The sequence below is a fragment of the Bufo gargarizans genome, chromosome 11 (genome assembly GCF_014858855.1).
Source record: "Bufo gargarizans isolate SCDJY-AF-19 chromosome 11, ASM1485885v1, whole genome shotgun sequence".
NCBI lineage: Eukaryota > Metazoa > Chordata > Amphibia > Anura > Bufonidae > Bufo > Bufo gargarizans.
Window position 1 is genome coordinate 45,020,451 of NC_058090.1, and position 26,255 is coordinate 45,046,705.

The 26,255-nt window shown below is 42.9% G+C and overlaps 1 protein-coding gene across 2 annotated transcripts in view; it reads left to right on the top strand.

Annotated features, from left to right (window-relative positions):
- LOC122921470 (cytochrome c oxidase assembly protein COX16 homolog, mitochondrial) overlaps positions 1-26,255 on the top strand; it is an 82,085-nt gene that overhangs the window by 24,798 nt on the left and 31,032 nt on the right. For both annotated transcript variants that reach the window (XM_044271449.1, XM_044271448.1), the window contains exon 3: positions 14,103-14,171. In XM_044271449.1, the coding sequence (XP_044127384.1) occupies positions 14,103-14,171 (69 nt within the window). The remainder of the gene's footprint in view (positions 1-14,102; positions 14,172-26,255) is intronic.

Below are 26,255 nucleotides of genomic sequence, written 5' to 3' on the forward strand. Positions count from 1 at the left end.
AGGATTCAAATGTAATCCGTTTTCACACATTTTTCCGGATCCGGCGGGCAGTTCCAGTGTCGGAATTGAACGCCGGATTAAAACAACGCTAGTGTGAAAGTAGCCTTAAGTTAGCGCTCTTTGCAGACAATATATTGCTATCCTTGACCTACTCCCATAATACTCTACTTAACCCTTTCAACCCCGGGCCAGTTTTCACCTTCCTGCCCAGGCCATTTTTTCCTAATCTGACATGTTACACTTTATGTGGCAATAAAAACGCTTTTACTTATCCAGGCCATTCTGAGATTGTTTTTTCATCACATATTGTACTTCATGACAGTGGTAAAATTGAGTCAAATTTTTTATGTATTTTTTATAAAAAAAAACTAACATTTACCCAAAATTTCCAAATTTCAATTTTTCTACTTTTATAATAGATTGTAATAACTCCAAAAATTATTACTTTACATTCCCTATATTTCTACTTCATGTTTGGATCATTTTATGAATGCCATTTTATGTTAGAAGGCTTAGAAGTTTAGAAGCAAATCTTGAAATTTTTCAGAAAATTTTCGAAACCCACTTTTTAGGACCAGATCAGGTCTGAAGTCACTTTGTGAGGCTTACATAATAGAAACTATACAAAAATTGTAAAATAAACATTTTAGAAACTACACCCCTCAAGGTATTCAAAACTGATTATACAAACTTTGTTAACCCTTTAGGTGTTCCACAAGAATTAATGGGAATCTGAGATGAAATTTCAGAATTTCACTTTTTTGGCAGATTTTCCTTTTTAATAAAAAAAAAATCCCGCTAACAAAGCAAGGGTTAACAGCCAAACAAAACTCAATATTTATTGACCTGATTCTGTCATTTACAGAAACACCCCATATGTGGTTGTAAACTGCTGTACGGGCACACGGTAGGGCGCAGAAGGAAAGGAACGCCATATGGTTTTTAGAAGGCAGATTTCACTGGATAATTTTAAGCTGCCATGTCACATTTGAAGACCCCCTGATGCACCCCTAGAGTAGAAACTCCCAAAAAAATACCCCATTTTGGAAACTACAGGATAAGGTGGCAGTTTTGTTGGAACTATTTTAGGGTACACATAATTTTTGGTTGCTCTATATTACACTTTTTGTGAGGCAAGGTAACAAAAAATAGCTGACAGGTTAGATCACGTGGTATTTTTATAGAGCAGGTTGTTACGGACTAGACAATACCAAATATGACTACTTTTTTTGGTTGTTTGCTTCAGTTTTACATAAAGCATTTTAAAAAATGATATTTTTTAGTGTCTTCATATTCTGAAAGCCATAGTTTTTTTTTTTTTAAATTTTGGGCGCCTGCCGTATGTAGGGGCTCATTTTTTGGGGTATGAGATGAAGGTTTCATTGGTACTATTTTAGGGTGCATTTGACTTTTTGATCGATTGGTATTATACTTTTTGTGATGTAAGGTGACAAATTGCTTTTTTGACACACTTTTTATGTTCGGGATTAGGTCATGTGATATCTTTATACAGCAGGTTCTTACAAATGCGGCGACACCTTTATATGTATACTTTTTTTAAAATTTTAAGGGATTCTGTCACCTCCCCTAACCCAAAATCTGATTTTAAAGCAGCCATGCAGCACAGCTTACCTTGATTAGGCTGTGCTCTTCTATCTTGTAATCCGTCCAGTAGTTTCTGTAAAAAACTACTTTTATGGTTATGCAAATGAGCCCTGAATGTGCCCAGAGGGGCGTTTTGTTCCCCTTAGTGAGCCCAGTAACGCCCCTCTTACAGTGCCCAGCCCGCCTTCCTTGCGACTGTCTAACCGCCCCCAGCCTGCCACAGCCTCTCATCCCTCTCCCTCACGGCCGAACGAACTCTCGCACAGGCGCAGTACCCACTGAGGGCTGCGCCTGTGCGATCTGCAGGAGACTGAGGGCAGGAGCTTCATCCTCGTCACTGGGCATGCGCCGAGCCCAGTGACGTCCGATGCTCGCTCTTCCCTGCTGACTGAGGGAAGAGCGAGCATCGGACGTCACTGGGCTCGGCGCATGCCCAGTGACGAGGATTAAGCTCCTGCCCTCAGTCTCCTGCAGATCGCACAGGCGCAGCCCTCAGTGGGTACTGCGCCTGTGCGAGAGTTCGTTTGGCTGTGAGGGAGGAGAGGGATGAGAGGCTGTGGCAGGCTGGGGGCGGTTAGACAGTCGCAAGGAAGGCGGGCTGGGCACTGTAAGAGGGGCGGTACTGGGCTCACTAAGGGGAACAAAACCCCAAATTTCCCCCCTTTGTTTGTTAGGCAACTACTTGATTAATAGACTTCTGTGCTGCTTTCTTATTTGGCAGTATATTTTCTGTTAAGATGACAATTTTACTCAAGCTACTCTCGCGGAGAGTTCTGAAAGCACTTTAATCTTCTATCTTACGCTTTTATTTGCAAAGAAAAGCAGCATAGAATATCCCGCCTAAAACTTCTGTCTTCGAAGTCTGATGGAGGTCTGGCCATCCTGGCTATTACTGAATACTACTGGGCCACCCACCTGCAGAGGACTCCAGCTTCGTCCTCTTTGTTGGCATAGACAAAATGGACAGAGGTAGAGAAACTCTCTGGATTGCACCTATACATCCTAACTCTTTGTTAGGGGGTTCATTACTCTTCTTACGATGATCTTTATTAGGACCTGCTTCTTTTACCTGTGACGTCTGGAATACCTTTTTGAAGCTATTTCCCCTCTACTCTGTCTATTCAGCTAAGACCTCTTTCCTCTACACCTGCTACTCCAAGATAGTACATCATCAGACTTTTTTCGACCAAAGTTTCAGAAGAGCCTCTACAGTTTCTCTGATATTGTAGATTCTAAGACTTTAGATGTCCTTTCCTTTAATATTTTGCACACTACCTTTTAACCTACCTGTCAGGGCCCATTAGTTGTATCTTCAAATTAAACATTTCTGCACTACACCATTTAGGAAGCAGACTGCCTCTATGTCTCCTTTCTACTTCCTTTGAAAAACTATGTAAGACGACTCATTTACTAAGAGACTAATCTCTACAATATATACTATTCTCAAATAAGCCACCCTTTTGCTCGTCATTGTATGCCAGACCAGAATGCTGCTCACAACCACATCAGAATGACAGAAATGCGGGACAACTGCTAGCGAGACATAGTCATATGTACAGGCAAATGCCTTTTTAGAAATCTGCCTCCCTTATAAGTGCACAGCTTCACTTCTCATCTGTACGCGGCACAAAGATAAGAATGTGGCCGATTTCTAAGACAGTAACCGGGTTACCCCTCTAAAAATATTATATGCTCCAATTTCCTATGAAAATGTATTAACAATTTGAAGAAAACCGTATATGCTCATTATTTCATCCTATAATAATTTTGCACCCGGCATGCTCACTACACCACTAGATGCATTCTTTAAAATGGTGTCATTTATGGGGGTTTCTATCATATTGACAGCTCAACACCATTACAAGTGTGCAATGAGGCCTAAAACATTTGCAATTTATTTTCTGAAAGCCACTGGCTGCTCCTTTACCTTTGGGCCCTGCCGTGTGTCAAGACATAAGATCAGGGTCACAATCGGGATATTTCTGAAGACAGGAGAAATGAAGTGATATATTTTGGGGTATACTCCTTCATTTTCATGTGCTCTGTACAAAAGAAAAGTCTTTACATTTACGATTTTGTGTAAAAAATTAATGAATTTTTTTTTTCACTTGCTTAGCATTAATTTCTTCAAAAACTGAGGGGTCAAAAAAACTCACTATACCCCAGATAAATCCGGATGGGTATGGATTAAAAAATTGGATCATTTATGGTTTTTTTCTTTTTTTTTTTGTATAATTTTGGTAGCTCAATGCCATTACAAATGTGTCGGAAAGCCACTGGGTGCTCCTTTATGTTTGGGTCCTGCCGCATGTCAAGACATAAGATTAAGGCCACAGTGGGGATATTTCTGAGGACAGGAGAAACAGGGTGATATATATTGGGGTGTATGCCTTTTATTTTTATGTGCTCTGTACAAAAAAATTTTTTTAAATGACACATGACACTTTTAAAGGAGCAGCCGGGGAGCAGGGTAAGGGTACTTTCACACTTGCGTTTTTGTTTTCCGGCATAGAGTTCTGTCACGGGGCTCTATACCGGAAAAGAACTGATCAGTTTTATCCCCATGCATTCTGAATGGAGAGTAAGGGCTCTTTCACACCTGCGTTCTTTTCTTCCGGCATAGAGTTCCGTCGTCGGGGCTCTATGCCGGAAGAATCCTGATCAGTTTTATCCTAATGCATTCTGAATGGAGTGAAATCCGTTCAGGATGCATCAGGATGTCTTCAGTTCTGGAACGGAAAGTTTTTTGGCCGGAGAAAATACTGCAGCATGTTGCGCTTTTTGCTCCGGCCAAAAATCCTGAAGATTTGCCGCAAGGCCGGATCCGGAATGAATGCCCATTGAAAGGCATTGATCCGGATCCGGCCTTAAGCTAATTGTCATTTCGGCGCATTGCCGGATCCGACGTTTAGATTTTTCTCAATGGTTACCATGGCTGCCGGGACGCTAAAGTCCTGGCAGCCATGGTAAAGTGTAGCGGGGAGCGGAGGAGCAGCATACTTACCATCCGTGCGGCTCCCGGGGCGCTCCAGAATGACGTCAGGGCGCCCCAAGCGCATGGATCACGTGATCGCATGGCACGTCATCCATGCGCATGGGGCGCTCTGACGTCACTCTGGAGCGCCCCGGGAGCCGCGCGGACTGTAAGTATACCGCTCCCCGCTCCTACTATGGCAACCAGGACTTTAATAGCGTCCTGGGTGCCATAGTAACACTGAAAGCATTTTGAAGTCGTCTTCAAATGCTTTCAGTACACTTGTGTTTTTCTGAATCCGGCGTGTTATTCCGACAAGTGGAGTACACGCCGGATCCGGACAACGCAAGTGTGAAAGAGGCCTAATCCGTTCAGTTTGCATCAGGATGTCTTCAGTTCAGTCGTTTTGACTGATCAGGCAAAAGAGAAAACCGCAGCATGCTACGGTTTTCTCTCCGGCGAAAAAAAATGAAGACTTGCCTGAACGCCGGATCCGGCATTTTTTCCCATAGGAATGTATTAGTGCCGGATCCGGCATTCAGAATACCGGAATGCCGGATCCGTCGTTCCGGCATGCGCATGCGCAGATCGGTAAAAATGAGAAAAGATGTACAAGACGGATCCGTCGGTCCGCATGACAAGCGGAGAGACGGATCCGTCCTTGCAATGCATTTGTGAGACGGATCCGCATCCGGATCCGTCTCACAAATGCTTTCAGTCAGCGGCGGATCCGGCGGCCAAGTATAGCCAAAATAAAGTAAAGATGTTGAAATATTTTTCTAATAAAATTTTTTTGTGTTTATCTATATACAGTACAGACCAAAAGTTTGGACACACCTTCTCATTCAAAGAGTTTTCTTTATTTTCATGACTATGAAAATTGTAGATTCACACTGAAGGCATCAAAACTATGAATTAACACATAACAAAAAAGTGTGAAACAACTGAAAATATGTCATATTCTAGGTTCTTCAAAGTAGCCACCTTTTGCTTTGATTACTGCTTTGCACATTCTCTTGGCATTCTCTTGATGAGCTTCAAGAGGTAGTCACCTGAAATGGTTTTCACTTCACAAGTGTGCCCTGTCAGGTTTAATAAGTGGGATTTCTTGCCTTATAAATGGGGTTGGGACCATCAGTTGCGTTGTGGAGAAGTCAGGTGGATACACGGCTGATAGTCCTACTGAATAGACTGTATTATGGCAAGAAAAAAGCAGCTAAGGAAAGAAAAATTGGGAAGACTTTGAAAGTGTCCCCAAGTGCAGTCACCAAAACCATAAAAATTCATAGTTTTGATGCCTTCAGGGTGAATCTACAATTTTCATAGTCATGAAAATAAAGAAAACTCTTTGAATGAGAAGGTGTGTCCAAACTTTTGGTCTGTACTGTATGTGAAATATTGCCGCTGAAAATAGGAAAAAATTATAACTTTTAAAAAATGTCATACATTTTTTTTTTTGCATTTTCTAATATACGTACATTCTATGGGTAAAATTTTACCAGAATTACTTGGATGCGCAAAACCTTTACGTAGTTATTCTCTGCTAAAGTGACACATGCCAGATTTCCAAAATCTGGCTTGGTCATTAACCCTTTCATGACCAAGGGTCATTGATGCCCCAGTGTCCAGGTCAAAATTTTCAAATCTGACATGCGTCACTTTATGTGGTAATAGCTTTGGAACACTTTTACTTATCCACGCCATTCTGAGATTGTTTTCTCGTGACACATTGTACTTCATGATAGTCATATATTTGAGTCAATATATTTCACCTTTATTTATGAAAAAATCCCAAATTTACCAAAAATTAGGAAAAATTCACAATTTTCCAAATTTCAATTTCTCTGCGTCTAAAACAGAAAGTGATACCTAATAAAATATTTATTACTTAACATTCCCCATATGTCTACTTTATGTTGGCATCATTTTGGAAATGTCATTTTATTTTTTTAGGGCGTTAGAAGACTTAGAAGTTTAGAAGCAATTCTTACAATTTTTAAGAAAATTTCCAAAACCCACTTTTTAAGGACCAGTTCAGGTCTGAAGTCACTTTGTGGGGCTTACATAGTGGAAACCCCCATAAATGACCCCATTGTAGAAACTACACCCCTCAAGTTACTCAAAACTGATTTTACAAACTTTAACCCTTTAGGCGTTCCACAAGAATTAAGGGAAAATGGAAATGAAATTTAAAAATTTCACTTTTTTGGCAGATTTTCCATTTTATATATTTTTTTTCTTTAACACATTGAGGGTTAACAGCCAAACAAAACTCAATATTTATTACCCTGATTCCGCGGTTTACAGAAACACCCCACATGTGGTCGTAAACTGCTGTACGGGCACACGGCAGGGCGAAGAAGGAAAGGAATGCCATACGGTTTTTGGAAGGCAGATTGTGCTGGATTGGTTTTCTGAACGCCATATGTTTTTTATTTTTCTGCCGATCGTCTTGTGCAAGGGCTCGTTTTTTGCAGAAAGTGTTGAGGTTTTTATTGGTACCATTTTGGGTACATAGGATTTTTTGATCATTCATTATTACACTTTATAGGGCAAGGTGACCCAAAAATTGGCTGTTTTGGAACAGTTTTCATTTATTTATTTTTACAGAGTTCATCTGAGGAGTTAGGTCATGTGATAGTTTTATAGAGAAGATCGTTACGGACGTGGCAATACCTAATATGTATACTTTTTCTTATTTATTTAAGTTTTACACAATAATAGTATTTCTGAAACCAAAAAAATGATGTTTTAGTGTCTCTATAGTCTGAGAGCCATAGCTTTTTTATTTTTTGGGCGATTGTCTTAAATAGGGTATCATTTTTTGCGGGACGAAGTGACGGTTTGATTGGTACTATTTTGGGGGTCATAAGCCTTTTTGATCGCTTGCTGTTGCACTTTTTGTGATGTAAGGTGACAAAAATAGCTTTTTTGGCACTGTTTTTTTTTATTTTATTTTTATGGTGTTTATCGGACGGGGTCCATCACGTGATATATTTATAGAGACGGTCGTTACGGACGCGGTGACACCTAATATGTGTATTTTATTTTATTTTTTTCATTTTTTTATAGGAAAAGGCAGTCTTTTTTTTATTTACATTTTTATTTATTTATTTATTTTTACTTTTATTATTTTCACTTTTTTTTTTATCAGTTCCCTCTTGGATCTTGAAGATCCAGTGGGGCTGATAGTTGTACTATACTTTGCAATGCTCTTGCATTGCAAAGTATAATACTTCCAGACTGCCTGTAGGTGGCAGCACTGGACGCCTTTGCCATGGCAACCGGACGCTTTTGCAAAGCGTCCGGTTGCCATGGCAACCATCGGGCGCTGCGATCACAGCGCTGCAGCCCCGATGGTGGAGAGAGGGAGCCCCCTCCCTCTGTTAACCCGATGGATGCCGCAACCGCAGCATCTATCGGGTTTACAGGAGAGTGTCAGCATAGAGCTGACACTCTGCTGATGGCGGCGGCTCAGGAATGGAGCCGCCGCCATCACACACACAGAATGGGGAATCGGGGGGTAGGGACAATATTGAGGGAGGCTGGGGCAGGAGGGGCGGCCAGAAAATTAATGCAGGGGGCGGGGAGGGGGCGGACCGCATGCCAATCAGGGCAGGAGGAAGGACATGAGTGCCGGCTGGGAACAGATCAGCGAGGCACAGATCGGGGTAGGGGGGGACCACAGAGGGGCACCAAAGGCTTGGAGGATCGGGGGGCATGAGGAACACTATCGGCTTTCAGGCTCTGATCTGCAGAGCGCAGATCAGAGCCTGAAACTGGCATTTTTTCACTGCCGCGATCCGATTGGTTAGTCTGCACAGACTAACCAATCGGATCGATTGCCGGCAAGGGGCCACTCCGATTGGTCCCTTGCCGGCATTACTGCACTGTATGCTGTCCGTGACAGCAGCAGGGCAGGGGCAGAGGCTTTAATCCAAGCGCTTTGCAGCGCTTGGATTAAAGAGCTGCCAGAACGTATATATACGTGGTAGCTGCACGGGGTATGTGCAGCTATCACGTATATATACAGATTGCGGTCGTGAAAGGGTTAAGGCCCAATTGGGCTTGGCCACTAAGGGGCTAAATCCTGAGATCCCAAATATATGCTGGCGAAGTAAGGGGGAACACTCCCACACATTTTCTGGCTCTGTCCACTAGTTTCTCCCTTTTGGGCAGAGGTGAGAAACCTCAGTAATCGCACTTGCTGATAGACATGCTTCTGGATCCCCTAAGCCAGGGATGGCCAACCTGAGGCTCTCCAGCTGTTGCAAAACTACAACTCCCAGCATGCCCAGACTGCCTACAGCAGGGCATGGTGGGTGTTGTAGTTTTACAACAGCTGGAGAGCCACAGGTTGGCCATCCCTGCCCTAAGCTATTTATTTAATGTTTTGCCTAATGGAATAGGTAGGCATCATACCAAATTAATCATACATATCCTCACCGATGTCTCGTAGCTCGACTTTAGAAAGAATCAGTTCTTCTGACATGGGGAGAGTTCTGGTTGAAAGTTAAGGATATGCATAGCATGGAATATCTTACAGCTCTTCTGTCCAGTAGGGTCGAAATCTGTCCTGGGTCTGGGACGCATGGTATAATTATGTGATACCACATACTCATTGACTTGGTCTTTTTCTGAATGTTCTCTAAATTTCCCAATCCAATTGAGCACCTTATTATGCAACTTTAAAGGTTCTCCAGCTTTTTAACACTTTTCCGGAACAGACAGGGACTGGCCGCAGCAGTGACATGTCCCCCAAGCAGGACGTGCCCAGTGCTGTTTCATAAGGACCTCACTTCTTTAGTTGACCTCTTGGTTAACTTTTTGGCTTTTAGGTTCAGATGTTTTTAAGGTATATAATTTCCTGGGATTTTTTTATGTAGTGATACATCCCCTATTGGTTCTACAATGGCCATTACATTGAAGGTCACTCAGCTTTCCCATCTAAAGACTTGAAGCAACTTGAAGAAAAGACAACACAATGGTCTGTAAGCATTGGGATGGGACTGGGCTGGATGTGAGTGAAAAGCACAGTGGAATATACTTATGTTATATAAATGATGGACATATTTACTGTAGATAGTCACTTGAAGAAATAAAGCAATAAAGAATCTGTTTTTCTGTACTTTATATATCTGAATATATTGATCGTCGTAGCTTGGAGATGTTTCGCATAAAACCGATTTTCATTTGCAACACAGCGTGAGTTTGTGTTAAGATTAGATGCTTCCCATAGCAGGAACTCATTTTCTTTCAGCCATTACACAGATTTTACCAGTTTTTTTTGGAACGCTACCCTGCCAGATCGTGTTGTCATTTAGTAATGTGCATAGTGTAGTGACATCGGTCCTTTTCAACAGCCTCAAAAAGAAGATGTACATCTAAACAAGCGCGCGTGAATTAGATGATCTGTGCCCATCAGATAATTATGTGAAATTGTGGAGCATTTTCTTGTTCTCACTTGACCTCTGTCTCCTTTACTGAATTAAACTGCCAGACGGTAATCTCATCCATCGCAATGCACAAGTGGAAGCGATGAGTGTAACGCGCGCCCCTGATAGATGTGGCTGATATTTTTTATACCTCGGAGGGACGATGTCTCTCATTGTAAGGGCCACTTTGTAAATCCTTTTTTTGTTATTAGACGGTCCTGATCAGAATGTGTCCCACAACTGGAACCCCAAAAATCAGCAGCAATGTAGGAGGTGAAAACCTATTAGCAAAATGTTTAATTTTCCACAGGGGTGATAAAGCATTACAAATTAAAATCGGTGAGCATTTTATTCCGGCGCCATTTTGGCACGGACACTGTGCCGAAATTCCACCAGCCGCGTCAACGTTTCTTCCACCTCTTCTTTTCAATGGAAGACGGTGCTGAAGATAACTCCGATCGCAGACATGTCGCACCTTAGATGCTGTGGTCAGTTCTGATCACAGCATCTGAGGCGGCTTTCTCTGGGAGTGCTTCACTCCCGTGACCCAAATGACTTCTCCACACTGAGATCTGGGAAGCCATGCTTTGTTGGTGATAGGCTTCGTAGCCTTGTATGGACTCCAGTCTGTCACAGGTGTATTCCAATTTTGGCTAGCAGGTGGCAGTATTGCATATGAATATGCTGAATTTCCTGTACACTGATTTATTAAATCACATTAGTGTGTGGCAAAAGTATAAAAATATATTTTTTTCATATTTTTTTTTTCCAGTATTAAAACACAAGTAAAACTATATAAATGTGGTATTACTGGAATACTGACCCTGAGATTGAAGGGCACAGGTCAGTTGTTCTGCATAGGGAAAGCCATAAAAATAAAACCCATAAAACTATGGCGCAATTGTTTTTTTTCCAATTCTACCCCATTTGAAATTTTTACCAGCTTCCTACTACATTGTGTGCAAAATGAAATGGCACCGTTTGAAAGTACAACTTGTCCCACCAAAAGCAAGCCCTCATACAGCTGTATGAAAGGCAAAATAAAAACGTTATGGCTCTAGGAAGACAGGGAGTAAAAAAGGAAAATGCAAACATGGGTCATCTATATTTCGTAAGTTATTCCCCCTTGTTGGCCAAGTCTTTGGTGCTGTCCACATAGAGGGACATTTGCAGAGGCACAAGAGCCTATCAGTGCCCATTTTATGGACAGCACAGAAGATTTCCCTAAAAATGGGACTTAGATTTTGAAATTTGCATAGAATATCACCAAAGGCTATATTAGTAATTGTCACATCTTTCCCAGAAACCAAATACAGTTCTAGAACATGATGCAGAAGGAAAACCTATCCCAAGTCATTGAAGGACCCCTGCAGTCTATTCATTTATGAACAAATAATGACTAAGAGCTTCTTTCTTTTTTGCTGTACCATAATGATTTCTCACACTCCGCTGGATAAATTTTACACAGATTTATTAAAAACTCAGCTGATCGGAACGGCTGGAGCGCACAGATGATTATCTCGGAAATGAGGAAAAATATTGCATGGAAAAGAGCAGCGATTTTATTTCCCTCATTTATTATAAAACCCTACAATTAACATGTACAAGTCATTTGGTGATAAATTCAGTTAACAAATGATCCTTATGCTATTATGGCTTAGCTAATGTAAGGTGTAAAAACAGGCTGATCTAATGCAGTTTAATAGGAGAGCACTTGGCCGCCGTCCATAAATATGGATCTTGTGTAATTTCTGGCAAATATTAATTACGCTACAGTTATAAATACACATATTGTTTAATGGCAGCGTGTGAGGGTTATTAATGTCTCCAGTGACTAATTAGGGCTGTGGATCTTTTAGAAAAATATATATTAATATATATTATTCTCAATTTAAAGGGAAAGTGTGATCAGAAAATGACCTATTGTTTAAATCAAGTTTTTACGGAATGTTGCACACATTTTAAGGATTTTTTTTGGGTGATGTTGGTGATATTTAATTTTTCATGTTACTATCTACGTTTTAAAAAATAAGATGCACCTAGGTTTTAGAGGAGGAAAATAAGAAATTCTTCATCAGACCTCAGATCAGACCCCCAATCTTCATCAGACCTCAGATCAGACCCCCAATCTTCATCAGACCTCAGATCAGACCCCCAATCTTCATCAGACCTCAGATCAGACCCCCAATCTTCATCAGACCTCAGATCAGACCCCCAATCTTCATCAGACCTCAGATCAGACCCCCAATCTTCATCAGACCTCAGATCACCCCATGTGACTGCTGTAAAGCAATTATTTAATTATTTAAATGCTTTCTAAATGCTGTTAAAGGGGTTGTGCAGCTGGTACATAATAATGACCTATCCTGAGAATAGGTCATTAATATCTTATCAGTGGGGGTCCGACTACTGGCCTATTTTATGGATAGGTCATCAATGTGTACTGGCTGCTCTCTGCTCTCTAAATGCTAAGAACTCTGGCAAGATGGCAGCCCCCATAATCATCATCATGAAATAGAATAAAGAAAACTACCATCAGAAAATAACAGATTATAAAAAAGATGTTCAGCTGTCTGGGTTTAAGGCTCCATTCACACGTCCGCAGAATGTGTCCGCATCCGTTCCGCAATTTTGCGGAACGGGTGCGGACCCTTTCATTCTCTATGGGGACGGAATGGATGCGGACAGCACACAGTGTGCTGTCTGCATCCGCAATTGCGGAGCGCGGCCCCAATCTTCGGGTCCGCAGCTCCACAAAAGATAGAACATGTCCTATTCTTGTCCGCAGCTAGGCATTTCTATGGGGGTGCCGGGCTGGTGTGTTGCGGACCCGCAATTTGCGGGTCCTCAACACATCACGGACATGTGGATGGAGCCTAACTGGCAGAAATTGTGACAGATTCTCTTTAAGGTATACTAAAGAAGAGAAGAATACTGCAAAGACTTCATTATTCAACCTTCAAGACTACATACAAGACCCTTTAATAAAATACTTTGTAGGGATTTGGCAGTTTTAGTGGTATTTTTGACCTGATCCCCCTGAATTTTGGGACTGATCAAAGGGGAGGAGTTGAGATAGGGGGAGTGGCCTAGGTTGCCTGGTTTCCCATTGTAGATGGCGTTAAAGAGCTTGTCACAGCAATCTGCCTTGTAACTAAAGACTGGTCTTCAGGGGCGTACACAGAAACCATGGGGCTTCATAGCAAATGTCAGAATTTGGCCTTGGATTCCTTGGAGCACAGTTAAGAGCTGCCCCCTTGGGGGGCTGAAAACGGTCTCAATAGATAAGGGCAGGGACTTCTTGCACTTTTGGAAACTGGGTGGGGCTGTTTGTTGGGCCCCATAACAACCACGTGGTCTGCCCCCATTGACAGTAGGCAAAAGCTTATGCTGTCTGTCTATCTATCTACATATGGAACTGTTCTAAACTTCAGTGTGATATCACAGCACGGTGGTGATCATTTATTAAGACCGGCGATTTAAACACCGGTCTTAATCCCCAATCGCTGACGGCGCATGCACCAAAGTTATGTAGAGGCGTAGTTTAAGGCCATTTTCCACGCCTTAAACTGGCATAGAAAATGAACAATGAGACGGGCTGGCCGGCCCACCTTCTTACCCTCCCATGCCACGCACCTTTTTCCGCCACTTCAGAAAAGTGACGTCAGCTGGGAAAAGTGGCAAATTTTGCCACAAAACCCCTTTGTAACAAAGTCTTCACCTTAAATGCACCAAATAGTGGCGTATATTTCTTAATAAATAACCCCCAGTGGCAGCACGGTGGCTCATTGGTTAGCACTATTCATTTGCAGCGCTGGGGTCCAAGTTTAAAATCCGACCAAGGACAACATCTGCATGGAGTTTGTATGTTCTCCACATGTTTGCATGGGTTCCCTCCCACAGTCAAAAGACATACTGATGGGGAACAATCGGCTCCACTGATGTCTGTAATAAATAAAAATGAAAAAAAAAAAATCTCATATCTATCTATCTGTTGTAATACAGCTTGAAATAATTGTAAGCAAAGCTCCATCTCTGGTTTTAGTCTGTTTGGGTTTTCTTCAGTGACATTTCTGTTTAATTTGCAGGTGGACCCCTCGGTAGCGGGCGTGATCAAAAATAAAGAGAAAGAGGTTTCCCTGGAATCTGAGTACGAGGTATGTTTGACTAGCAATTACCATTTTCTTTCTCTGGGGATATCTCCTGACTGCTCAGCCCCTCAGACCACAGAACGGGGTGTGCTAAACACATAACCAAAATGACCACTTTCTATCTAAAGGAATTACTTGCTCTGTAACTTTCTGCTTTCCCACATCGTCTACTCTATAATTGAGGATGAAAAATACATGACCCACCATTGCCAAGCCTATTAACCATTTGAAAACATACCCACTCTTCTACAGATTTCATTTATTTTGTGTATTGGACGTGCAGCTTTTCATATGCAGAATGATCCTTGTCCTCGGGGGGCCTCCACAACTTATTTTCTAATCTCACACAAAGTAGAGAAAGTTGCGTAGACAGCTATTTTACTTATAAGACTGAAAATGGGCCCCATTAACATAAGTCCTGTTTGCCATCATGATTCCCTCCGGCGTAGTGCAAAAATCCTAGCGGGAAACTGAAGACAAAACTGAGCCTGTGGTCAGCAGCCAAGATGGCTGGACACATGTAGGCTCCGTGGCAGGCACTGCAGACCTGGACATATCCTTGACAACTCGCAGCCATTTACAGCTAAATTGACCCCTGATTGAGCCCTGCAATAAACAGGACCCAGCGCTACACAGACTTACCCGGCCGACCGCACGGAAAGAGCTGCATTGGGAGGCAAGGTTTGTGAACCGAGGCGGAGGACCTACGGAGCACCCGGGTGCACTAGACCTGGACCTAAGATCTGCGCTGGTGATCGGGACAGAAGACCTGCAGCGCACTCTGACACATCAGGATGGCGGTGGGCACGATCCCTTAAGTAGAGGAGCGGGGACCAACCACGCGCGCGGGCCTTAGTTGGGTTCCCTCCAGGCGGCCATCTTAGCAACATTCCCGCAGCGCTGGGGGAAGTGGGAAGGAGATTAGATAGACACAGGCTCCTGCCTCAATACAAGGGCACAGCACCCACTGTTTTATATTATATAAATACAATATCTCTGACATTATAAGATCAAAGTGGAGAATATAGACTGCCTAATAATATACTCGGACCATTGGGTTGCAAATAACAGCACAAAACGTCTATAGGGAGGAAATCCTGTACTTGCCAGGAGACTTACTGTATAAATTACACTGCACCTCCTAGATTACCCGAATTGGCCTCCTGGCTGCTAACCTGATATAACAATGGGGCCACAAAAAACAGCGCGCTGCAGAAAAATTGCGTGAATTTGTTAGACAACCAGATGAAGGTGCACAGTCACCATTACTGCAGGGAAATGTGCATACCAGAGCAAGCACAGCATCAGAATTGCCGACCCTTATAACCTCCTCTGAGGAAGACCATGAGGAGCCCACACTTAAACAAGTATCTGCTCAAGTCCTGAAAGCCATTACAGCATGTAAGACATCCTTTACAGGGAAACTAGATGAAGTCAAGATTGACCTGGGATCGTTGCGCCAAGATCTGCATAACTTGGGGGAAAGAGTCCAACATACAGAGGAGTGTATTTCACACATCAAAGATGCCACAGCTACTGTTCCAAGATCCATATCTGACCTTAACACCAAAGCGAAGCTCTGGAAAAAAAGCTGATGATCTAGAAAATAGGCTCCGTAGAAACAATATCAGAATCATTGGTCTACCTGAAGGAGCGGAAGGTCGTGCACCAGATGAGTTTATAGAAAAATGGATGAAATAACTTTTGCCGGATGCGGAATTCTCTTCAGCATATGCGGTAGAAAGGGACCACAGAGTATCAGCGAAACCTCCACCACCAGGGGCCGCACCCAGGCCCATGCTTGCAAGTTTCCTCAACTGCAAAGATAGAGACAGGATACTAGCCTTAGCCAGAAGACGGCAAGAAATTAAATATGACCACGCCAGGGTGTCCATCTTCCCAGATTTTTCCATGGAACTGCAGAAACAACGTGCCACCTTTTTATGGATGTCAAGAGGCGCCTGAGAGAGGCCAACATGCCATATTCCATGGGCTAGCCTGCAAAACTCAGAGTGGTGGACCGTGACAGAGCGGTCTTCTTTACATCTCCTGGAGAAGTCTCTGAATGGCTGGCCTTACGGCGAAGATCCCCAAGACGCTGAGAATATCTGTATACCCAGGGACTGGTCACCCGAAGATGTCAACAAACTGGTTTGGTCTATGTGACACGGATATATTTCATTGCAGTATTTGATCACATTTAGTTTACATTAGCTAAAGCTATAGGGCCTCGAATACCTATATACAACTACCCACCTAATGCTGTAGATGCCACCCGCATGCTTCTGCCAATCATTATCGGTTTATAATGGCCTATAGTCTGGAGTAAGCGATCACCCCAGACCTAATACTACACTTGCAGAAACATACCGTCAGGGATTTAGATTGTTTTCTGTTTTTATAACAATTATGTTTCATTGGTTAATTACTGTTATGTATGTAGCACTGTTACATGTTAATACACCCACTGCGCTATGTCCTACTCTTGATGATACATGTGTACCTAGAAAGCCATGGCTGAGCTAAAAATCTTCTCATGGAATGTCAGGAGACTAGGCACACCGCAAAAGAGATCCATGGTACTTGCATTTGTCAGAAACTCAAGCCCACAGATCGTATGTCTCCAAGAGACACATCTTACCACTAACACATCTCAAGTCTTACAGAAACCTTGGGTTCAATAGGCAGCACACTCTTACCACACTTCCTCTTCACGAGGGGTGAAAGACAACTACGCTGGGAGGTGAAAGACCTAGTCACTGATTCAGAAGGCAGATTTGTCTTTGTCCACTCTCTTATTGACAATGTACAATATGTATTATTAGGCATTTATAATCCTCCTCCCGGCTCTATGCAGGTTTTACACCTGGCGGCTACTTACCCACATGCCAGGGTACTTTGTATGGGAGATCTAAACATGATGTTGGACTCCTCTCTAGGTCGCTTTTCGGATATGGTGGATCCGACAAGTGTGGGGAGTCCCTCACCACTCAACAGGTTTTTTTTTGTTCTCTCTTTTTTTTTTTTATAAACATTTTTTATTGATTTTTAATAGGCATAACATACAATGAAGTATAACCAGGATTATTGTGCATAAAACTGGACATGTTCCAATGATTGTAGACCATCTTTCCCTTTACACCCCACCTCTATCTGGATGTACATCACCCCTCTCCTTTCAATTATTTATTCCATTCAAACTGAATAATTGTCTTAAACTACCTTCATATTTCCCAATTTTCCTTTCAGGTCTGATAAGATACTCTGTATATTGAAAGTTTTGCATGAGCTTTTGTATCTCTCTATTGGACAGGTGTTTGCTGATATAATTTTTACATTTGTCAAGGAAGTGTGCTGATCTATAGTTTTTTTGTATTTCCGCCTCCAGCTGATCCATTAATAAAAAGTATCTCCTTTGCACCAGAATTTCTGCGTCCGTCTACTAAAGTAGGCACTTTCATTGTCTCCGGATAACCATGAAATAGTACCACTAGTGGATCACATGGAAATTCTATCTGCCAGGTTGTTTTAATCCAAGATAAGATCTTTCACCAATAGGCCTGAATCAATGGGCAAGCCCATATGCAATGATCCAAACCTGCCTTTGGCATAGTATACTTGGAGCATGCTGCTATCTTCTTTGAATTTGCAGCTGAAGCGGGGATATTAAAGGGCTTCTGTCACCCCACAAAAGTCTTTATTTTTATTTATTTTTTTGGCTAGTTACATTCCTTATAGCGCGATATAGGAGAATATAATGTTGTCACTTACTTTCATGCGGCCGTTTCTTTAGAAAACGAAGTTTTATAATATGCAAACCCGGTCTCTACCAGCAAGTAGGGCGTCTACTTGCTGGTAGCCGCAGCAGAAAACCGCCCCCTCGTCGTGTTGATTGACAGGGCCAGACGTGATCTCCTCCTCCTCCGGCCGGCCCTGTCAGTATTTCAAAAATCGCGCGCCTCTGTTCATTCGGCGCAGGCGCTCTGAGATGAGGAGGCTCGTCTCCTCAGAACTCCATCAGTGCGCCTGCGCCGATGACGTCTTCTCTTTCGGTGATGTCATCGGCGCAGGCGCACTGAGGGAGTTCTGAGGAGACGAGCCTCCACATCTCAGAGCGCCTGCGCCGAATGAACAGAGGCGCGCGATTTTTGAAATACTGACAGGGCCGGCCGGAGGAGGAGATCACGGCTGGCCCTGTCAATCAACACGACGAGGGGGCGGTTTTCTGCTGCGGCTACCAGCAAGTAGACGCCCTACTTGCTGGTAGAGACCGGATTTGCATATTATAAAACTTCGTTTTCTAAAGAAACGGCCGCATGAAAGTAAGTGACAAGATTATATTCTCCTATATCGCGCTATAAGGAATGTAACTATCCCAAAAAAAAAAAAAAAAAGACTTTTGTGGGGTGACAGAAGCCCTTCAAAAGCATATTAGCTTAAAGTGTGTTTCTCTCCATCTCTCACATGATACCGCTCTCCTCGCTCTCGCCCATCCTACCATCAATCTGTCTCTCCTGTTTATAGATCCTAACAAGGATTTCCATCCCTAATATAATTGTGGATAAGCTTACTGTTTTCTCTTTCTCTCAGAGTTTTATATATATCAGAAAGTGAAAGTTTGTTCTAGGAGAAGATCAAAACGATTAGAAACACATTCCTGTTGTACATCTCTCAATCTTGTTTTACAAAAGGCCATAGTTTGATAGTACTGCATAGCCTGCCCTGTAGGCATGCCATACCGATCGTGCAGCTCCAGCAAAGATATATATCGAGGTTCTTTATCATGTATTATGTGTTCTAATGGGAACCTGTCACCAGGATTTTGTGTATAGAGCTGAGGACATTGGCTGCTAGATCGCTGCTAGCACATCCGCAATATCCATTCCCCATAGCTCTCTGTGCTTTTATTGTGTCAAAGAAAAGATTTTATAGATATGTAAATGAACCTTAGATGAGTCCTGTCTTCTTGCTTTAGAGATGAGTCCAGCGTTCTCTGACTCTGAGCCCAGCCACGCCGACTGTGAAGGAGCCCAGCACCGCCCGCATCCTCCGAATCTCCTCCTTGCTCCCCAACGTCACAAAGCTAGAGCGCCGTAATCTCGCGATGCGAGAGCTAGCGCATCCGCAGTTCGTTCCCTGAGGCTGATGCCAGCACAGGGAAGGAACACTATACCAACACTGCGCATGCGCTAGCTCTCGAATCGCGAGATTACGGTGCTCTAGCATTGTGACGTCGGGGAGCAAGGAGGAGATTCGGAGGATGCGGGGCGGTGCTGTGCTCCTTCACAGTGGACGTGGCTGGGCTCTGGAAACGTTTGTAACAGCTCCTTGGGCTTCTTACTTGCCTCATTTACGTATATATAAAATCGTTTTTTTGACACAATAAAAGCTCAGAGAGCTATGGGGAATGGATATTGCCGATGTGCTAGCGGCGATCTAGCAGCGCATGTCCTCAGCTCTATACCCAAAATCCAGGTGACCGGTTCCCTTTAAGGAATGTATACCCATTAATCTCCAAGTTTGGAACAGCTTGTTGGTCTTTCCTGTAATAAATTCTGGGTGTTTCCATAGAGGCATATGTTTAGATGCTAAAAATGATAAACCAAACATCTTCCTCACCTCTTTCCATGTCACTATAGTGTCTCTGATCACCACCGATGTTCTTATGTCAGGATGTAGTAGTGCTAGTTTGGAATATAAAAGAGCTCCCATCCTTCAGCTAATTCCTTTTCCAATAGAATATTTGAATAATGTGATGTCTGACCTAGCCAATCCCTACAATGGCAAAAAAGGCTTGCCAGATTATATCTCCGAATGTCTGGGAATTACCGTATTTTTCGCCGTATAAGACGCACTTTTTCCCCCCCAAAAGTGGGGGGAAAATAGCAGTGCGTCTTATACGGCGAATGCAGCTTATTTTGCGATTTGCGAATTTCCGTGCGAATTTTTGCGCGAATTTTTACGCGAATTTTTTGCGCAAATTATTTTGCGATTTTCAATGATACACCCGCCGCGATGCAGGCTGGGAGGACGGGCGCTGGCAGTGTGTGAGTCATACGTCACGCGCCGCCCACTTTATGAATGAAGCAGGCGGCGTGGGCGCATGACGTATGACTCACGCTGCCAGCGCCTGTCCTCCCGGCCTGCCTCCTGCCTCCTCCCCCCTCTCGGCGAGCGCTTGTAGTTGTAAGTACTCCGCTCATTATGCGATTATGCACATAACTATTTACTATTAGACATACGATTATACAGTGAGCGGGGCCCGTGTAGTAGAATACAGTCACTGCACGGGCCCCGCTGTCATTATAAAAGCAGACGCCGGCCCCCAGCCCTGTAATGAGGGTCATTCACTACAGGGACACTTATGGAGGGGATCTGTGGATGACACATAGCATAAGATGCTATATATGTGTCATACACAGATCCCCCCCATAACTGTCATACACAGAGACCCCAATAAGAGCCACCCACAGATCCCCCATAAGTGTCACCCACAGATCCCCATAAGTGTCACCTACAGATCCCCCATAAGTGTCACCCACAGATCCCCCATAAGTGTCACCCACAGATCCCCCATAAGTGTCACCCACAGATCCCCCATAAGTGTCACCCACAGATCCCCCATAACAGTGCGTCACCCACAGATCCCCCATAACAGTGCGTCACCCACAGATCCCCCATAACAGTGCGTCACCCACAGATCCCCCATAACAGTGCGTCACCCACAGATCCCCCATAACAGTGCCATCCACAGACCACAATTAGTTCAAAACCCACCAAAAGCACACCTTTTGGTTCAAAATATTTTTTTTCTTATTTTCCTCCTCAAAAACCTAGGTGCGTCTTATAGGCCGGTGCGTCTTATACGGCGAAAAATACGGATTCCTCCTTTATCTAATGAGGCCCATAATGTTTTCAAAGCTATTCTATGTCTTGTCCCTGACCATATACAGTCATGTGAAAAAATTAGGACACCCTTTGAAAGCATGTGGTTTTTTGTAACATTTTTAATAAAAGGTTATTTCATCTCCGTTTCAACAATACAGAGAGATTAAAGTAATCCAACTAAACAAAGAAAACTGAAGAAAAGTCTTTTCAAGATCTTCTGTAAATGTCATTCTACAAAAATGCCTATTCTAACTGAGGAAAAAGATAGGACACCCTCACATGTATTCCCTCTTAAATTGGCTCAGATCTCACACAGGTATATCACACCAGGTGCACATAATTAGTAGATCGTTACTCTGCATGTTGAATGAGGCTTGCCCTATTTAAACCTCAGACATTTAGTTTGGTGTGCTCCTGACTGTTGAAGTGAGAGTGAGCACCATGGTGAGAGCAAAAGAGCTGTCAGAGGACTTCAGAAAAAAGATTGTAGCAGCCTAGGAGTCTGGGAAGGGATTTAAAAAGATCTCAAAAGATTTTGAAATCAGCCATTCCACTGTCCGGAAGATAGTCTACAAGTGGAGGGCTTTCAAAACAACTGCCAACATGCCCAGGACTGGTCGCCCCAGCAAGTTCACCCCAAGAGCAGACCGCAAGATGCTAAAAGAGGTCTCCAAAAACCCTAAAGTGTCATCTTGAGAACTACAGCAGGCTCTGGCTACTGTTGATGTAGAAGTACATGCCTCTACAATCAGAAAGAGACTGTACAAGTTTAACTTGCATGGGAGGTGTGCAAGGAGGAAACCTTTGCTTTCCAAGAGAAACATTGAGGCCAGACTGACATTTGCCAGAGATAAAGTTGACAAAGACCAGGACTTCTGGAATAATGTTCTTTGGACAGATGAGTCCAAAATTAAATTATTTGGACACAACAGCAGAGGACATGTTTGGCGTAAACCAAACACAGCATTCCAAGAAAAGAACCTCATACCAACTGTGAAGCATGGAGGTGGAAGTGTCATGGTTTGGGGCTGCTTTGCTGCAGCAGGACCTGGTCAGCTCACCATCATAGAATCCACGATGAATTCTACTGTGTATCAGAAGGTGCTTGAAGAACATGTGAGACCATCAGTTAGAAAATTAAAGCTGAAGCGGAACTGGACCATGCAACATGACAATGACCCAAAACATACTAGTAAATCAACCAAAGATTGGCTGAAAAAGAAGAAATGGAGAGTCCTGGAATGGCCAAGTCAAAGTCCAGATTTGAATCCCATTGAGATGCTGTGGGGTGACTTGAAAAGGGCTGTACGTGCAAGAAACCCCTCAAACATCTCACAGCTGAAAAAGTTCTGCATTGAGGAGTGGGGTAAAATTTCCTCAGACCGATGTCGAAGACTGGTAGATGGCTACAAGAACCGTCTCACTGCAGTTATTTCAGCCAAAGGAGGTAACACTCGCTATTAGGGGCAAGGGTGTCCTATCTTTTTCCTCAGTTAGAATAGGCATTTTTGTAGAATGACATTTACAGAAGATCTTGAAAAGACTTTTCTTCAGTTTTCTTTGTTTAGTCGGATTACTTTAATCTCTCTGTATTGTTGAAACGGAGATGAAATAACCTTTTATTAAAAATGTTACAAAAAACCACATGCTTTCAAAGGGTGTCCTAATTTTTTCACATGACTGTAAATATGGCAAAGGCCATATTTAGGGTCTTAATGTCCTTATGCCTGAGCAGTATAGGTATGGTTTGCATCGGGTAAAGTAATTTTGGAAAGCTGATCATTTATATCAAATGACTCTTTATGATAGTGGTAGTCTTCGCCACCGGGTCAGTTCTTTTTTTATCTGATGTATCAGTGGGGTATAATTAAGGGAGTATAATGAATAAGGTGTACAACCTATCTTAATCCCAAAATAGGTGATTTGGGTTTTGACTAATGAGACTGGGAGTCTCCCTCCCATGCCTTTCTGGTCCTATATGTAATAACTCACATTTTCCTGAATTCTGAAAATTCTCCAAATTCCTGTAGTGCTTCAAAGATCTTGTTCATGTCTCTAGATGGATTGGCTAAATACAGAATTATGTTATCTGCAAAAAGAGATAAGCGAACTTCAAGTGAACCTATGCGTATTCCATCAAATACATCTGATGTTTCCAGATAGCGGGCCAATGGTTCAATCGCAAGATTGAAGAGCAAAGTTGATAAAGGGCATCCCTGCCTTGTGCCCTTTAGTAGCGGGAAAGGTTTTGACAAGTATCCTGGTAAAGCTATTTGTGCTTGAGGAGAATTATATAAAGCCCCCAGATACGTCCGAAAGGCTCCTGTAATATGCATTCTGTCCAATACATCTCCCAACCAACTCCATCCTACATTATCAAAAGCCTTTACAGCATTAATGGTCAGGAGGGCCGATGACCCCCTGGCCTGCTTTCAGTCTGTTTACATGGTCTAGCACAGCAAGAACTCTGCGCATATTGAAAACTGATGATCTTCCTTTCACAAATCCCACCTGATAAAGGCCCAATTAAAGTAGGTAAAATGTCTGCTAATCTATCTGACATTATTTCAGAGAGAATTTGGGGATATTGGACGATAAGAAGTTGGTTGACAAGGATCTTTCCCTGGTTTCTGTAAGATAAAGATATAGCTTGACCCTCCAGGACTTTGTTATAACTATCAGTTAATAAATCAGATATATCTTCCCTTAGTATTTTATAAAACTCTCCCGTATATCCATCCGGTCCTGGTGCCTTCCAAGACTTCAATGCTTGGATAGTTTGAGAAACCTTCTCAGCTGTGATAGCTTTATTAAGCTCTTCCAACTGACTGGCTTGTATCTTTGGGAGAGAGACCCGATCTAAAAAATGTTTTTGGGGAGTTCTGAGCTGGTGGATCTCTAGCATATAGATTTTGGTAAAAGGTCCTAAAAATATTCAGAACTTTTTCAGGCTTATTATTAAGGTGCCCTTGAGAGTCCTTTAGAGTTGGCAAGTGAATTCTCGCCAGTAACCTACCTGATTTATTCCCAAATTTAAACAGATTAGATTCTTTTTGTGATCTATACATATTGTAAGAAGGTACCTGGAATCATCGTGGATGGAAGGTATGTTTCACTGAGGTTCCTGGAGTAGTCAAAGTGCGGGTGTGTGGATTTACCTTCCTCTGACAGTGGAGCTCAGGAGTCTGTGTGCTGTGAACTGAGGCCTGTGCGGGGAGGACTGGTCGGCATACATCCAGAAAGTAATGTTGCCCCTTACCAACATAATCATATAACATTTAGAAATAACAATTAAACCAATAAATTCTAAACGTATACTGAATGAAGAATGCAGGTTTTCCCCCTTCTTTTAACTTCCATTTATCTCCATACCGACTTCACTTTTTTCCCACCTGTGGGCGCTGTTGTACATATCGAATACAGTGGGCTAAATCTACCCTTATCTTCTTGTTCCCTGACCTAAGTGGTATATATCATCTGATCTAACAAGATTTAAATTAAGTTGACCCCTTTAGGTATAACCACTAAGAAAACAAAACTTAAAGAATACTTTGCACATAGCACATGTCCCATGTACAGGATACTATTACCTCACAGGGTTTTCCATGAAAATATATATATATATATATATATATATATATATATATATATATATATATAGTGTCAAATCATTCAGGCCACCTGGAAGCCCTTGCCTTGCGTTGTTTCTTTGGGTCCTCCTGCTGTTCAAGGCGCCTCTTTGTAGCCTGGGTTTGGTCTTCCACCTCCATATCTTTCCTATGTGGATGTTTTCCTGAATTGCCGCTGATTTTCTCCAAAGGTGTCTGCAATTCTGCCGCAGCATCTTCCGGAGTCAAGTAAGTCTTTGTCGATCTATCAGCCTTATAGATCTTGAGCATAGCTGGGTACAGCAAAGCAAATCGAGAGTGTCTTTGATAGAGCTCTGAGCAAATTGTAGAAAAGGCCCGTCTCCTTCTCGTGACCTCTGCGGAGTAGTCCCCGAATATAACTAGCCTCGAGTCTCTCAGCTCTATGGGCTCCGCCCTCCTCTTGAAAGAGCGTAAGATGGCCATTTTGTCTTGGAAATCCAAGTATTTAAAGGGATGGCCAGGTCCGTCCAAATAGCATGAATCCAAAACTGTACAGTCGTGGCCAAAAGTTTTGAGAATGACACAAATATTAGTTTTCACAAAGTTTGCTGCTAAACTGCTTTTAGATCTTTGTTTCAGTTGTTTCTGTGATGTAGTGAAATATAATTACACGCACTTCATACGTTTCAAAGGCTTTTATCGACAATTACATGACATTTATGCAAAGAATCAGTATTTGCAGTGTTGGCCCTTCTTTTTCAGGACCTCTGCAATTCGACTAGGCATGATTTCAATCAACTTCTGGGCCAATTCCTGACTGATAGCAACCCATTCTTTCATAATCACTTCTTGGAGTTTGTCAGAATTAGTGGGTTTTTGTTTGTCCACCCACCTCTTGAGGATTGACCACAAGTTCTCAATGGGATCAAGATCTGGGGAGTTTCCAGGCCATGGACCCAAAATGTCAACGTTTTGGTCCCCGAGCCACTTAGTTATCACTTTTGCCTTATGGCACGGTGCTCCATCGTGCTGGAAAATGCATTGTTCTTCACCAAACTGTTGTTGGATTGTTGGAAGAAGTTGCTGTTGGAGGGTGTTTTGGTACCATTCTTTATTTATGGCTATGTTTTGGGGCAAAATTGTGAGTGAGCCCACTGCCTTGGATGAAAAGCAACCCCACACATGAATGGTCTCAGGATGCTTTACTGTTGGCATGACACAGGACTGATGGTAGCGCTCACCTTTTCTTCTCCGGACAAGCCTTTTTCCTGATGCCCCAAACAATCGGAAAGAGGCTTCATCGGAGAATATGACTTTGCCCCAGTCCTCAGCAGTCCATTCACCATATTTTCTGCAGAAGATCAATCTGTCCCTGATGTTTTTTTTGGAGAGAAGTGGCTTCTTTGCTGCCCTTGACACCAGGCCATCTTCCAAAAGTCTTCGCCTCAATGTGCGTGCAGATGCGCTCACACCTGCCTGCTGCCATTCCTGAGCAAGCTCTGCACTGGTGGCACTCCGATCCCGCAGCTGAATCCTCTTTAGGAGACGATCCTGGCGCTTGCTGGACTTTCTTGGACGCCCTGAAGCCTTCTTAACAAGAATTGAACCTCTT